The sequence below is a fragment of the Cervus canadensis genome, chromosome 10 (assembly GCF_019320065.1).
Source record: "Cervus canadensis isolate Bull #8, Minnesota chromosome 10, ASM1932006v1, whole genome shotgun sequence".
In the NCBI taxonomy this organism is placed as follows: domain Eukaryota; kingdom Metazoa; phylum Chordata; class Mammalia; order Artiodactyla; family Cervidae; genus Cervus; species Cervus canadensis.
The window spans coordinates 77594747-77611205 of record NC_057395.1 but is presented as its reverse complement, the minus strand read 5'-3'; the positions used below and the strand labels follow the sequence as shown (position 1 = coordinate 77611205).

At 51.3% G+C, this 16459-nt stretch overlaps 1 protein-coding gene across 6 annotated transcripts in view; it reads left to right on the top strand.

Annotated features, from left to right (window-relative positions):
* The window catches only part of NFATC2 (nuclear factor of activated T cells 2), a 158722-nt gene that overhangs the window by 87657 nt on the left and 54606 nt on the right, over positions 1–16459 (top strand). For all 6 annotated transcript variants that reach the window (XM_043480066.1, XM_043480067.1, XM_043480063.1 and 3 more), the window contains exon 6: positions 9085–9225. In XM_043480066.1, coding sequence (XP_043336001.1) covers positions 9085–9225 — 141 coding nt within the window. The remainder of the gene's footprint in view (positions 1–9084; positions 9226–16459) is intronic.

Here is a 16459-nt window from a genome sequence, read left to right as displayed (position 1 = left end):
CTTTTCTTTTGGGTGAATGAATACCCAGAAATGGAATTGCTGGGTCACAGGGGAAAGTGTATGTTTCAATGTATGTGTTTTCCAAATCATTCTACACTCCGTACCAGGGCATCTGGGAATTCCTCTTGCTCCACGTGCTCACCAGTACTTGGCTCTGTCCCTCTTTCGAATCACAGTCTTGCCAGTGAGTGTGGGATGGTGCCTTGTTGTGCATAACCCATCATTTGCATCTCCCTGAAGACTAGTGCTGCTGACCCCGTAGTCTGTATACTTATTGGATATCATATGTCTTCTTTGCTAAAGTGTTAGTGCAAAGATTTTACATTTTTTATTGGGTTACTCATATTTTTTCTTTTTTAATTTCTGGCTGTGCCACAATGCGTGGCTTGCGGGATCTTACTTCCCTGACCAGGGATTGGACCCATGCCCCCTGCATTGGAAGTGGAGTCTTAACCACTGGACCTCCAGAGAAGTCCCTTGTATTTTTATTGTTAATATGCAGTAGTCATTTATGCATTGTCAGAGTTATGTATTATGAATATTTTCCCCCAGTCTGTTGCTCGCCCATTTATTTTCTCAATTGTGCCATATTAAGAGCATCAATATTTTATCTTTATGAAGTCTAATTTATTCTCTTCTTTGGGGATTATTATTCTTTACATTCCCCTAAGAAATCTCTGCCCATTTGATGATAGCAGACATACTCTCTTCTGTTTTCTTCTAAAAGTTTTTTGATTCTGGCTTTTATTAGGAGATTTACAGATAAAACCATCTCAGATCCATTTTTGTGTGTGGTGGGAGGTAAGGTCCAGTCCCATCGTTTCCCATGTGGAAATGCAATTATTTCATATGCTGTTCTCTGAAAGTGAGAGCGTAGACAACCTGCCTGTCCCTCCCTCACCAGCTCTCCCTCACCGCTCCACCTCACTCCCGAAGTCTGGTGTGGGAGGTGGGTGATCGCACGGCAGAGCTTTGTGGAAATCCTTAGAATGAGGAAGACCAGACGGGCAAACTGATCGCACTTCTCTTCATAAATCAGAGATGCTCTCTTGTCCGTCTGCCCCTGCCAGCAGCCAGAATGACCCACATGACTCTTACGGGCTCCTTAACGTGATTCTTGCAAATTAAAAGCATACTTTGCTCTTTCTGTTGTTCAGTCGCTAAGTCACATCTGACTCTTCGTGACCCCATTAACTGCAGACACCAGGCTGCCCTGTCCTTCACTCTCTCTTGGACTTTGCTCAAATTCATGTCCTTTGAGTTGGTGATGCTATTTAGGCATCTCATCCTCTGCGGCCCCCTTCTCCTTTGGGAGTATATCATATAGTGCTAGCAACTAGGGATCCAGCAGTGAACAAAACAAAGTCCTGGATATCCCAGAGGTCACATTCTAGTGGGGAAAATCCACAGTCAACAAGCTGGCAAAGACATTATTTCAAACAAAACTGAATGTCACGATGGGCTTCCCTGGTGGCTCAGTGGTAAAGAATCTGTCCGCTAATGCGGGAGATGTGGGTTTGATCCCTGGGTCGGGAAGATCCTCTGGAGTAGGAAATGGCAACCCACTCCATTCTGCCTGGAAAATTCTACGGACAGAAGAGCCTGGTGAGCTACAGTCCATGGGGTCACAGAGTCAGACTTGACTGAGTAATTGAGCAGACACATACCTATTTATCTATGGCCGCACACTGCCGCATGTGGGGTCTTAGTTCCCGACCAGGAGTCGAACCTGCAGCCCCGGCAGTGGAAGCATGGAGTCTTAGCCACTGGACCGCTGGGGAAAATCTGTTTAGCACCATGCCTGGCACAGAGCAGATGCTGATATATACTTGAAGACCAGAGGGAGAGAGGAGAGGAGGGAGACAGGGAAGTGGTAAAGGACAGGCAACAATTATTAGTCACCCTGCGTGTCGAGCACTTTCTCCGTTGCTCCTGAATCCCTGTGAGAACCCTAGGAGCTCAGCATCCGTCCCCATTTTACAGATGGGAAGACCAGAGCACAGAGGGGTCAGGCTAATAGCTCTGTGGTCCCACCGCTAGTAAGCAGCCAGGCCAACTGTGACATCCATGTCCTGCTAAATCCCAGGACACCCAGGCTGAGCTCCATCAGGCGTGACGATGGTTGATTAATCATCTCACAGAAGTTGGAGACCAGCTTGGCGACCCTCAGGGGGCTGTGGGCGCCCTCCCCCCGCCGCTCCACGCTGGATCGCCGCCCTCGAGAGGGTATAGCTGCAGATCTGGGAGGACATCGGGGCGTGGAGCAGAGGGCAGGTGGGCCAGGCCTCTGCCCTGAGGTGGCTTTTAAGCAATGACCAAGGAGCCACGTGTCAGAAACATCAGAAACCAACATGATGGGAGGCAGCAGCAGGGTGCTGGTTAGGACTCGGGCCCTGGGCTCACATCCTGCTTCTGCCACTAACTGTTTAGTCCCAGGGAAGTTACTTAGCGCTCTGTGCCTCAGCCTTCTCATCTGTAAAGTGGGGCTGGTAAGAATGTTAACATCTGTTTCAGTAGAATAACCCCAGTGTCTCCCTTGCGGTATGGCTCGTCCTGCCCCCACGGTCGCTGTCCCCGATGCTCTGCAAAGCACGTGCTGCCTACCTCTCTCTGCCCCTGTGTCGCTGCCAAGAGCACACAGCCCAGGTGGCAGCAGGTCTGGGGGCTCAAAAACACTCTTTGCCTTAGGTGAGCTGGCAGCAAGTCGCAACCCTGCTGCTCAGCGGAGCTCAGATGGTTATCTGCTGTGGGTTGGCTGGGTGGCAATTACAGGAAAGCTGGGTTTTGGGGAGCCCAGGATTGGGGTGGCGTCTCCGCTGATTGATAGGGTTACCTGACTCTGGGATTGTGGCCTTTTACCGAGCTCATTTTGCAGGGGTGTGGCAGGCAAAACTCCCCTTCATTGAAGAGTTGCTCTGTGCCCCCAGCTGCCATGTATGTTAACTCATTTCCATCCTCATCATAGCCTCAGAACACTTTTTTTTGGGTCTGATTCAAGGGCACAAAGATTTTCTCCCATGCTTCTAGTTTTTAAAAGTTTTATCATTAAAAAAAATTTTGGCCACACCATGCGGCATGTGGGCTCCTGGTTCCTTGACCAGGGATCAGGCCAATGCCCCTGCGTTGGGAGCATGGAGTCTTAGCCACTGGGCTGGGCCACCAGGGAAGTCCCCCAGCCTCGTAGACTCATCTTAAAGACTAAGCTTGTATTTGGCGAGCTGAGGTTCAGAAGGGCTAACTGATTTGCTCATCACATGGTTGGCAAGGGCAAGGGCGAAGCTAGGGGTTAAAGCTCTTGTCCAGTTCTCTGCCCTGGTTGCCTGGGTCCCCCAGTGGCCAGGGAGCTCACAACTCAGGTGGAGACTCACGGAGCCGCCTGGAAGGGTCTTGGTTACTGGACACCCATGGGACTATTCTTCGGGGCTCCTTGTGAGTCCAGTGGCGTGGGTCCCCCCATGGACCCAGTGCCGTGGGGACTGGGGGGGAGGTCCCAGTCCTGCAGGGCCCGGGGTTCGTGTTCCATTTTCCGTATGAGGACGCTGAGACCCCCTGAGGTCCAGAGCTGGAGGGCGGTCTTCAGCGCCGCGGACCCCCTATATTTGCAGACGTTGTACCCCACTCCTGTGCTGTGGGTGCTCACAGTTCGCTCACACAGGTGAACCCGCGACTCAGGGAGAATTGGGCTCCCCTGTCACCATCTCCCGCTTCCCAGGGAAGACCCAGCAGCAGCCAGGGCGGGGGCCTAAGGGGCCGTCTGCCGGGCCTGCTCCCCGCCTCTCCTGGGCGAGGCCACAGCACCGCGTTCTGGGCCAGGCCAGGCTCACGGCCAAGGCCAGGGGCCCGGAGATCAGGCGAGAAGGGCTCTGTGGCTGGGGGATGGTCAGTGCTGGAGCCCGGGTGAGACTGACGTGGCGGGCCGGGGGCCCTCGAGGTTCAGGCTGGCTGGCTGCTTTCCCACTGAGTCTCCCCTATTTTGCTGAAAAGGAGTCCCTCCGGGTGGGGGAATCTCACAGTCTGGGGTCAAGTTCTGCCAGCCCGCCTTCCGCCTTCCGTAGCTGTGAGCTCCCAGGGGGGTGGAGCTCCTCCTCCGGGAGGCTCAGCGCCCTCAGCTCCAGAATGGGAATCGTTCCTGCTCTGTGGTCTCATGAAGTTCAGCCATAAAAATAAACAGAACTGACGCTCACAGAGCTCTGACGAGGTGCCACACACTTCCTGTGCGCCAGCTCATTTAATCTGCAAACAGCCCTCTGAGGTCAGCACCGTGTGATGCATTCCCATCTTATAGATGAGAAAACAGAGGCAGGGAGAGTTGAAATGACTTGCCCAAGGTTCCCCAAGCTAAGATATCAGCGAGCTGGGCTTCAGACTCAGGCAGTCACCTGTTGGCATCCTTCCTTTGACCCATGACCATGAATTGCCTCATTATGTGTGTGCTTTATAAAGTAAAGAAAAACGTGTTTGAGAAGTCTCTGGGATCCAACGCACTCCCTTGGGCAGCTGTGACCATTTGCAGCTGTTAACAGAACGCACCTACCCTGCGTACCTGATCTCCCTGGCCAGCCTCTCCTCCTCTCCCCTGTGGTTCTCGGGCATCCTTGGCCAGGCAGCCCCGTGACGGAGAATGGCAGGCAGGCAGACAGTCAGCAGTGTCCCCTGTCCAGGCCGACCCGGAGGACCCTCCTGGGGTGAATTTCCTTCACTTAGTCTTTGCTGCCGCAGCTCGACTCCCCATCAACCACTGTTGCTAGTGAAAGTAAACACCCAAACGGGCTAAACCAACAGCGCCCTGTTGATTCAGAGCTTGTAAAACCCAGGAGCCCCAAGCCACTTTATGATGTGCCAGAATCCAGGGGCAGGAGGGAAGCCTGGGGGAAATCTCCTGGCTTTGAGGGCCACCTTGATGCTTAAGCAGGAGCGGAGGGGCTGGCCTCCGCCCACAGGTGAGGCGTGGGCTGTGGGCTTAGCTTTAAGCTGCTGACCCGCGGCAGCTTGGGCTTGCTTAGACCGCTCTAGGGCTGGGGGGCTTGGAGGGGCTGGCCCTGCTAATGGTTGAAGAGCCGAACGGGACTCGGTGGGGGCCGTCGGGGACGGTGTCGCAGGCCTGGGAGGACCAGTGGGCTTGCGGGGAGCCCTGCCTCCGTGACGGTGTCACCCCAGTGAGTAGCCCTCGGTGTCAGAGGGTTTGCATCAGGGAGGGAGGAGGAAGCGGACCCGGGGGTACTTTTGGTTGCTGTTTGCGTCTCCTCAGTTCCTCTTTCAGAGGCTAATTGGATTCGTTTGCTTTGCCTCTGGGCTCTCTGCGGGCGCAGGGCCTCCCCTGGAGGAGGTCCCCTAGTCCTCAGGTGGCCTCTTAAGTGTGGGGCTTGGCTCTCATGCAGAGTGTGTGCAACAGGTCGCCTGGAAAGATTGTAAAAATGCAAATGTCCAGCCTCCTCCAAGAGATGCCAGGGCCCAGGGTTAGGGGCGTGACCTGGGCGGCTGCATTCTTATGAAGTGCCTCCCCCAACCAGGGGACTTGGGAACCCCACTTTGAAAAATGCTGGGGCTCAGGGCCAAGACACCTGGGTTTGGGGTCGGGATCCAGCAGGAGCAGCGCCGATGAGCGCGGTGCCGTGTGTAAACACGTGGACAGTCGCAGGTGTTGGGTGGCACGGGGCAGCCGCTGCAGGAACTGCGGCGCATCGTGGTGTTTGCTTTACCGGCCGGGATTTATTAGATCAAATATGCTTTCTGTGAATTCTCCCATTTAACCCCCACAACAGCCTGTGAGATGGGTCTGCTGGTGGCCCTGTTTTTCAGATGGGCAAAGTGAGGTTTCGAGCTGGGAAGCCCCCTACAGGATCACCTGGTGGGGACTTGACTTGAACGGTCCCAAGCGACATTCTCATGAGGGAAGGGGCTGCCCCTCCGTGGAGCTGAGTTCTGAGCATCTGTCTGTCTGTAAAATGGTAGAACTAGGGCTGGAAAATCATGTTTGTTTCGACTGTCCAGCTGATGCTCATGTGTAGCCAGGGTTAAGCAGTACTTCTCCCCCTGGACAGCTCATAAGAGTCAGCTGGGTTCCTTGTTAAGCTGCAGAGTCTTAACAAGGTTCGCTAGGTCTGGGGTGGGGCCCAAGGTTCTACATCTCTAATATCACCCTTCACCCCCGGTCCCGTCCCTGGGATGCAGGCCACACTTTGAGTTGCAAGACCACAGTTCAGATAAAAGCTTATAGGAAGCGAGACTGGACTTTTGTCTTTACATTTTCATTAGAAAAGATGGTTTTCGTTCAGGTAGTGAGAAGCAGGGGTTTCCTTGGTGGCTCAGATGGTAAAGAATCTGCCCGCAATGTGGGAGACCTGGTTTCAATCCCTGAGTCGGGAAGATCCCCATGGAGAGGGGCATGGCCAGCCACTCCAGTATTCTGGTCTGGAGAATTCCATGGACAGAGGAGCCTGGTGGGCCACAGGCCATGGGGTTGTGAAGAGTCTGACACGACTGAGTGACGAAGCATCATGGAGAAGGGGTGGGAAATGAAGATTCGGTCAAGGGAGAATCAGTTGGTTGCCTGAACCTATGAGGCTTTGGAGAGAGAAGCGATGAGGTTGCTTCAGGAAGTAGCCAAGCTGTGTTCACAGCAGTGCTTGGTGATTCACGGAGCAGCTGGCCGGGCCAGCCTCCCGCCCAGCGCTGAGAGCTCATGGCCACGTCCAGTCCCCGGCCTGGCTGGACGCGAGCCCTTGGCCGGCTCGCCCAGGAGCGATGACTCAGGCGTTCCACCTGCAGAATGGGCGGCATGGGTCTTGCAGCCTTCCCACCCCTTCATCCCTGGGACCAAAAGCCCCTCCTCGCCCCCCAAACGCATCCAAGGCCGATCCGAAAAACTGGGCCCTGCTTTTCTAGGTGGTGTGACTGCTGTTTTCACTGCTAATAAATCTCCATTGATGGCAGCTCAATTAGGAAGTCACACACAACTCCTCTATTGAAAGAAAGGATTAATAACCCAGCCCATGTGGGAGAAATTAGCAGCTCCTGCCGAGAGGCCTTTTTAATATGTGCCCATAACTGGGAGCCCCTTAGAACCACGCTGGCTGGCTGGGCCTTGGGAACAGAGAGCCTGGGCTGGGCCTGGGATGGGGAGATACTGGCCGGGAGGTCACTGAGAGTCGCTGGGCTATGTTTTCAGCGTACAGTGTCTGGGAGCGTCTTATCCACAGCAGACTCCTTAAAGGTTGTCACGTGCATGGTTGCTGCTGAAGGCATGGGTTTCAACATGGCTCCAGGGCAGAAGGGACAGGGTGCTGGACCTGGAGGTCCAGGCCGGCCGGGAGGGCAGGGTTAGGCCTGCGCCTCGGGCCTCACGCAGCTGTGTCCCCGGCTCCCGGAGGGGGCGGTCCGCCGGCCCCTGGCACAGAGAGGGCTGGCCCTCTGCCCAGTCCTCCGGCTCTGGGAGGGACGCCAGGAGCTCAGCTGACTCACCCAGGGGGCGGGCCGGCTTTCGCGGCCCACGCTGCCGAGGCGAGGCCCAGGAGACGGTCCCTCGTGTCGGCTGGAGCCATTTCTCACGCTGCCCAGGGCAGGCATCCGGAGAGGGTCTTCACTCTTTCCTGCAGCCTGCCCTCCAGAAGAACTGGCTGGACGGAGGGGTAAAGGGAGGGGTCTCTGAAGCTGGACAGGCCAGCTCTTGAGGGCTCAGGTCAAATCTCAGCATCACCATAGCTGACTTCTAGGCTTCCGTTTTCTCCCCAGAGGCATATAATTTCATTATACTTCTTTCCTTAGAAGGTTACGATGAGCGTTCAAGTATATCATTGTAGTTACACACTCAGCCTGTCCCATTCCTCATTGCAGATACAGATGAGGATATAGAGATAGCCATGTAGAGATATTGAGATAAATATGTGTCAAGATATATTGAGATACATCTGTATCCATCCATCCATCCATCCAACCATCCATCCTTGCTTCCATCCATCCATCCACCAATCCTTCCACCCCTTCTACCCATCCATCTCTGTTCACTCATCAGTCTTTCCTTCTTACCTTCTATCCATCCTCCCTCCTCCTTCATTCCCTGTCTCCCTCCCTCCCATCTACCCACCCATCCCTACATCCATCTCAAGCACCCCCTGCTAAGTCCTAGGCACTGGGCCCAGCCCTGGGCTCACAACACACGCAAAGCAATGCTCCTCTCTTCTGGGCTTACTTCTCTCGGGGAAGAGATGAAATGCAGATGAACCAAGAATGCTGCAGGTAGCATTTCTGAAAGTGGAAAGTTCTCTGGAGGTGAACTAAGCAGGATGGAGCAGGATAAAGAGGAAAGAGAAGGGGGAGGCACCGTCAGACAGATGGTCAGGTGGCCCTGCTGTTAGCTGTGAGGGGGAGGGTGGAAGGGTGGGGCAAGGAAGCCTCTCCTGAGGAGGTGACATCTGTGTAGAAGCCTGGGAGAAGTGGGGAAGGCAGCCGTGCAGGCAAGTGCGGAAGAACCTTCCAGAGAGGAGGGCCTGAAAGTGCCAGCCTTCAACGATAGCAGTGTGCTGTGTGTTTCAGAGACGGTGGGAACATTCTGGAAGGTGACTGGGGGGGAGTGAGCGAGGGGAGTGTGAGAAAATGTGGTCAGAGACGTGATGGTGGTGAACTGTGTTCAGAATGGCGAATGAGTTCCGAGGCCAAGGCATCTCAACTCTCGGGAATCAGGCCCTCAAGTTTACGTGCATGAGCTGTTGTGTGTGGTTGCCGTCAAGTGCAGAGGAGAGTGCCCTCTAGCAAAGGAAACCTCTTACAGAAAGGTTGATTTGCCTATCCTTTTATTTAAAAAATCAAATTCTTATTCTCCTCTCCTTCTTAAAAGGAGAACAGGCATCGGTCTCTTGAGTCATGAAGATGAACTCTCCTAACTTGTTGTTAGGAGAAAATTAGCCCCAAAGACTTCGGGCACGTTGACAAGAACATAGCATTTGCAGCGTCACCGGTTGCTGGGGTGAGGGTTCCGCGTTGGCAGTGACAGAGGTGGGCAGAGTGCCCCGTGCCCCGTGAGACCTCGGGACGGTTCCGAGTGGGCGTCTCCCGTCATCACAGCGGGTCATTTTCTCTCGCCCACAGCCCAGCGGTCCGCCCACGAGCTGCCCATGGTGGAGAGACAGGACACCGACGGCTGCCTGGTGTACGGCGGCCAGCAGATGATTCTCACGGGACAGAACTTCACAGCTGAGTCCAAAGTCGTGTTCACGGAGAAGACCACAGGTCAGACCGCCTTCCGCGCGCCATGCGAAAGTGGCCATCGTTTTCTTCTTGATGTGGGGGGGTTAGAGCCCATCGTGTAGCGTTTTCCTTACTCACTCGGGAGAAGTTCCCTGGTCTCCAGCGATCTTGATATCGACACGGTCCACTGTTGTGTGAATGTCCCATGGCGTATCTTAACTCACCCTGGCTTGTTTGGTTGGATGAGAAGGCTTTTCCCACCCCCAACTCTTGTTTTAAAATTATTTTTTACACATAAAGAGACACCTTTTTTTTTCTTTCAGATTTTAGACGGTTATCAAACAGGAGTAGCCACAGCACAATGATTAATCCTACATGCTGGATATCGTACATCCAGGCCCTGGGTTTCCTGGGTTCACATCCTGCCTTTGCTACTTACTCACTCTGTGATCTTAGACAAAATACCTGACTTTTCTGTGCCTCTGTTTCTTTATGAATAGAATGACTATAACAAGAGTTATTACCCCATAGGGTTGTCAGTTAAACGAGTTAATACGTGTCAGGTAATTATGACAACACCAGGTATGTTGTAAGTCAATAAACATTGGCAGCTTATATTTTTATTGTAACTAATACTGCGGTTAATCTGGTTATACTTGTAGGACTAATTAATTAGTCTTCTTACACATGAAACTCCACGCGTATCTTTTTTGTTTATGTTGGGTTTATTCCCATGTGGGATTTTGGGTAGTCATTTTGAGAGCTTTAAATACATATTGCTTTGTAGAATTCAAATTACCTTCCGGAAACTTACAAATTGGAAACTTCCACCAATACTGGGCCGGTAGTGGTTTCCACCCATCCCGGAAATGCCCTGTTTTTTAATTTAAAAAATCGTGCTGAATTAGTACTTGAATTTTGCTCCCTTTGCTATGAGAGGTTTAATGGACATGTGTATCCTTTCTTAATTTGGGCCGTCTGTTCATGTGTTTACCAATGAGGACGTGGTAAAAAGACCATGGTCTGAAGTAGGAAAAATATCAGGTTATATAATTTGCTTGATAGTTACGGGTGCTAGGCTGAGTTTTTTTTTTTTCTTCTTGCCTATGGACATGATTTCAGGTCAGATCAAAGGTGAGTTGATGTCTGTCTGTCTGCTGCCCTCAGCATGACCCACAGAAGATAACAGGCAGGCTGTCCACTGTGGGGTTTGCACCAGGGCGCCTCTTCTGGGGGTCGCCATTGACACGGGGTCATCGTGGGTCTGAGTGTCACTGAAAGGGGTGTGCCTTCCCCTGTCCACACAGAGCCTGCTCTTGGGATGGGCTGGCCCCGTGTCCAGGGTGTGAGAACTGCTTCCTCACATCATGGGAGCACGGTAGAAGGCAGATGATTTTAAAGAGGCTTGCTGATGCCGTTGCAATAGAAAAATGACATGAAATAGGGCCGTGGTGTGGGGAGACGGATGGATGGGTTTGAGCGGTTCAGAGGGCGCGTGGTCAGGCCCTGCGGGTGCGAGGGGCTGTGATGGTGTCGTGAGGAGGAACACGGACATGTAGGTGGGTGCGTTGCATCTGTCCTGTGGTTGCCAATCCTTTATTTAACCGTCCTCCTCTCACTGGGCATGAGGCTGCTTCCAACTTTGTGCTGTTGTAAGTGACTCTGTGACGAGCCTCCTGTTCGTGCCTTTGGTCAGCTAGGTAAGGGCTCACGCGCTCCAGCCAGACAGCTTGCGCTCAAAGCCCAGTCCTCCTCCTTCCTGGCTGGGGGACCTTGGACAAGTTGCTTAACCTCACTGGGCAGCACTTTCCTTCTCTGTATAATGAGGATGGTGACAGTCACACCTTATAGGATGGTCATGAGATTAAGAGCATAAATGCTTGGTTCACTTGTCCCTCAGAGTCTGCAATGGATTGGTGGTATCAGGACCCTGATAGATACTAAACTCATAAAATGCATAAGTCCTTTGTGTACAGTGGTGTAGTATTTGGTGGGACCTGTGTACATCCTCTCATGTATTTTAAATCACTCTAGATTACTTAGAAGCCCTAATTCTAGGAAAATGCTATGCAGATAGTTGCCAGTGAGTGGCATGTTCAAGTTTTGCCTTTTGGAACTTTCTTAACTTTTTTTTGTTTTGAATATTTTTGTCTGTGGTTGGTTGACTCCATGGATGTGGAACCTACGGATACAGAGAGCCAACTGTATCTAGTAAGTGTTCCACATGTATTAGCTTATGATGTTTGTTACTGTTATTTCCTAAGGTTGAGGTGGACATGTGGTGTCTTGGGTTTAAAGGCATTGCACATCTTAATATATTTTGGAGGAGGCTTTATTTTTCAGGCAGTGAAACAGTGTACAAATTCTCTATGGCAAAAAGTTTCTGGGCTCTCATGAGACAGAGCAGACCTGTGTGTCTGGAGTAGAGGCTGGTTATCACCAGGAAGTGTTTTGATGAGCAGAGCCCAGAGCAGAGCGGTCTCCTGATGCCAGGTAGAGACACGGCCTTGACTTAGTCTGCACCTGAGTAAGGTAATAGGGAATCGTGGTGGGTTCTCGAGCAGGAGAGTGGCATGAAATGTAAATAGCCAAGTTAGTATTAGCCTCCCCAGCTTGGATGGGTCTCTAGGACCAGGAAATCATCCTGCTGGTCTTGTGCTGACTTCCACAAGAAGTGTGTGGCTTCAAGGCACCTTACTGGCAGAGCGGAAAATGCTGAGAATATATAGACAGCCTGTTCTTCATGTCCAGGTGAGCAGTCTCCTTGGGGGGCTGCTGGAAGTACGGAGGGATGGCTCGGGGACCAGGTGCTACCCAGTTCCTTGTGGAGCTAGGAGCCAGACAGCTTTCAACTGTCCTGGGAGCTCACGTACTTGTGAGGCTACTCAAGGGCCTCAGATGGGTATTTGCTGGATGGATGGAAGGATGGAAGGCAGGCAGGCAGACATTTACTCTCCTGCTTTCCTTCTCTTGGTTTCAGAAGAAATTTGTTTACCTCTTGAAGGGAGAAAAATCAGAGTCTCTTTCAGCTTTGAAAAGCTGCGTGTGAATAAGAGGAGTGATGACGTTTCCTCTCTGTGGGTGTGCCCTTAGCCCGCTGCTTTCTGCATCTTGTCCCATCTAACCAGACAAGCAGGTGGCTGAGCCTGGAGAAGTTGGGGAACTTTCCTGCAGATGATATCCAGCATCATCTTGTTATTCAGCTTCCCTGGACTTCTGATTCCAGGCAGTGAGTTACCAGTTTTCCCTCCCAGAGTTAAACGCATCAGCAAGCAGTGGGCACGCAGTGCATCAGGAGTGTTCCTTGTTACTTTTACGGTCTCTCCAGCATTTTCCTTGTTCAGGCCATGGGTTACTTATCGGTCACATACTGCCCCAGGCATAGGCCTCATGGGCAAACTTTGGGAGGTTCGTCAGCTGCGGTGGTTATTACCATTGTAGCTGTGAGGTCAGATGGCCTGAGTTCGAATCTGTGATCTGTGCGTTTGGTGGCTTTGCCATCCTGGGTAAGTCATTTCACCTCCTGTAAGCCAGCATTTCCTCTTTTGTAAAATACAGATGATTTACTTCACTTGATAGATGGGGAAATTAAATGAGATGATACAGATTAGGCTCTTTGCATGGAGCTTGGCATTTTAGGCTCTATTATTAGCATCTTGCATAGATGCTTGTTAAATATTAGCAGTTGTTATTATATTTAGACTGTGGAAGGACAAGGCTGAGTATGATTTTATCTCATGGAACCAGGAGACGTTGAAAAACAAGAATGAGTGATAATAAACTAGGTGCCAAGCCTTATTCTGAGCCCTTGATAGGTATTAATATTAACAATCTGATTCCTCATGACAGCTCTAGAAGATAGCTACTGTTCTTTTCTTTTTTTCCCCCTTTTTGCTGAGGAACTGAGCACAGAGGGGTTAAATAACTGAGTAAAGATCACACACCTGGTGAATGGCAGTGCTGGGTTGGCCCCTCGGGAGCCTGATCATTAGCTATTCTACTCTGAAAAAGGTCAGAACCAGGTGAGTCTGCCTGGAGATCCTTCAGCTGCTCTGAGCCACTGACTTGAGCCATTTTGTGGTGAGATAGCCTCTTGAGTTCTGCAGCGGGTCACTGAGGGCAGGGGGTCCTTTTAGGACTGTCCGATGTCTAACTGAAAAGACTCCTGAGTGGATGTGGTCCCTGGACCGATGCCAACGACAGGCTGCGGTGCGCGAGGTGCCCCTGGGCCCGGAGGAGTGGAGGGCTTCCCTGGCGGGATGTCTGGCCCCCAGAGGCTCCGACAGGTTGTGGGGGGATGCCCTTGTATTCGCAGGGAGCTGGTCTTGCTCTTTTGACCCCAAGCACTTGCCGCCCAGCCCGGGACCGCCTTCTGCAGGGGGAATCCCTGTTGCTCAACTTCTTTTTTCCAAAACGGCTCCGCGTTCCCATCTCCATGGACAGTTTGGCCGGCCGGGCCGCTGCGGGGTGGGGCGGAGTGGAACAGCTGAAGTTTTCCAAGGAAGGGGAACCCCAGCTGGTTCTCACATTAAGGAAAGGTGACAGCCTCCTGGGCTAATCTTAGCCCCCACGTTGGGTCATCCGCACCACCAGCTCCAGTGTGCTTTTTATAGCCGTCGACTGAAATGGAATTGGCAGTTTCCACTCCAGCAGGATGACAAATTGGAGGATGGTGGAAAAACAGTAGGAGAAGGGGAGCGTGGTGTTTCTTAAGTTAGAAAAGCTCAGTGTTTTGGAAAGTGGCATCTTATTTATAGCAGCAGTAATAATAATGATTATTATATTGTTTTTATTACTATTTTTAATGATTTGCAGGACTTCTAGGGGCCCGCGTGAGCTGGCCCTGGCCCGTCTGTCCAATTTCAGCCCTTTGGACTTGCCCCCTGGCTCCTGGGCCATAGCTATATTGTCTTCGCTCTGTCCTCAGACACCCCACTCTCCTTTCCATCATAGGAGCTTTGCTTTTGCTGTTTCCCAATGGGTTGCATCCTCCCATTTCTATAAGGTTCAGCTCAGAGGTGACGTCCTTAAGGTGCCCCTTCTTGACCATCTGCTCCAAAGGTGCTAGACCTCCCCCCCTTGCCCTGCCCTGCCTTCTCTGAAGTTCTTAGCTCTATGAGAATCACCTTTCTAAAAAACCATATTAATATTAATATGCATAGATGCTTAGATCTATGCTTAATATGCTTAGATACTTAAACCATTAATATTTTGGCTGCACGCGGTCTTATGAGATCTTTAATCTTCGTTGTGGCGTCTGAGATCCTTATGTGCAGCATGTGGGATCTACTTCCCCGACCAGGGATTGAATTCTGCATTGGGAGTGCAGGGTCTTAGCCCCCAGACCACCAGGGAAGTTCTATCTGCTGGAGAGATCTTGTCTATTGTTGTTTTTTTTTTTGCTCATTTATTATCTAGACTCACATTTAGAGTTCCTTGAGGGCTGGAACGTGGTGTTTGCTGCTGAGTCTGCAGCATCTGGAACAACCCTGGCCCTCAGTAGGTGCTTATGGTGGTTGTGGTTTAGTTGCTAAGCAGGTGCTTATACATGTTGCTGAGTGAATATATTTAATTGTCACACCGGCCTGGAGAGGCAGGCAGCATTAATCCGATTTTACAGATGAGGTCACTGAGGCTCACAAAGGTCAAGCCATGGGCCCCAGGTCAGTTCCCAGCTGGTGACAGAGCTGGAATCCCGGGAACATTTGTCATCAACCCCAGAGGAATCTCTCGAGTCACATCCATGAGGACAAAGAGGAACCCCACAGAATGGTCCATAGCTTCCTATTGACCATTTTCAGTAATTGCTGAAAAGCCTTTCTTATATTCTCTGAAATGTAAGAAATGTGTAACCTCCCCAGGCAAAGTTCACTCTGGGAAGTCCAGGCTGTTCCTGACTTCAGCTGGTAACCCTGGCCCCCGGCCACCCAGGCCTCAGGCGGAGTCGGGGGTCCCAGCAAAACATTGCAAAACAGGAAAAAATCTAAGGACACAAAAATAAAAGTGATGTGGCAGCGGAAACGGGGTTGCCATGGCTCCGCGCGACTCGCCGCGCCTGGGTGGGATCCAATGTTTTGGAAGGTTCCTCCACATGACACAGAGTTTTGGAATTTTTCAGCTGGTAAATCTTTCTTAATTCAGCCCCCCTCCCTCCCCCTGGCCCTAGCCAAGTAGCTCCGTGGCCCTCTGTGTCCCGCGGGGGCGTAGGCTGGAAGCGTGCCTGTGTCGGATTACTCAGCTTTGAAACTTAAATTGTTTGAAGAGAACTTGTGTTTTGTTTTGCTGGACGGTTTCTTGGACCAGTCTGATGGCAGAGGCTCCTATCACCTGTTGAGAGGGCAAATTGATTTTTTAGAAAGAAGGCGTGGGTGGTGGAATTGGAATTCCCTCTTTCCCACTGAGTCATCACATCCTAATGTGAGTCATTTTATGACTTGGAGGTTCCCAAAGGTTGTATTTTGAGCTTTGTTTAATAAATATAAATGCATATGCTTAAAATAAAAATTTTTTGCTAAATTAAGTACTTTTCCATGGATTCGTCCCCTGGAAACATTGGAACTCACTGAGAGAAGACACCTCCTCTTCCCACCTGTTTTTCTCCATGGGTTTGGCTTCACCCCATCTGGTGTCTTCTGAAACAATTGACTTGGTCTGGGAGTCTCTCTGTCTTGGACTTGCCTCTGGGAAAGGTCAGCCTTCAAGCTGGGCTTGACCATGACTAAGGCTCTGTAGACCTTTGCCCTCAGTGACTCATGTTGGCGGTGTCCCAGGTCCCTTGGGCCGGAGCCCACCACTTACCCACAGCTGGCTGGGGCTTTGAGCGTTCCCCCAACAACAGAAGTCAGATCGCAGCTCTGGAGCCCCTCACCCCGCCGGAGATAGAGAAAATGGTCTTCTTTTCAGAGGGCTGAGTGTTTGCCCAAACTCCAACCTTCTCGTGTGCAAGAACAGACTTTGAAGGATCGTGCTATTTCAATGCCTTAAAAAGAGGACATGAGTTTTCTAATTAACATGGGCCCTAGTGTTTTCACCATCAGAAATTGTTCTTGGCGCCCACAGACTTTCTGTAATTTGCAATTAGCAGGCTGGAATTTCCACCCCCGTCGAGAAAATCATATCTTTTATTAACGAACTGTCTGACACCCTCTTGCGTTATTTTTTTTTTCCCCCTGTAGTTTTGGTTGCATACTTTTTTAAAAAGTAAGAGTGGTATGTGTTTAAGGGTAAGCAGGCTGAATTTTGGATCATCCAGCAGATTTGGCTTGAAGCCTGGACA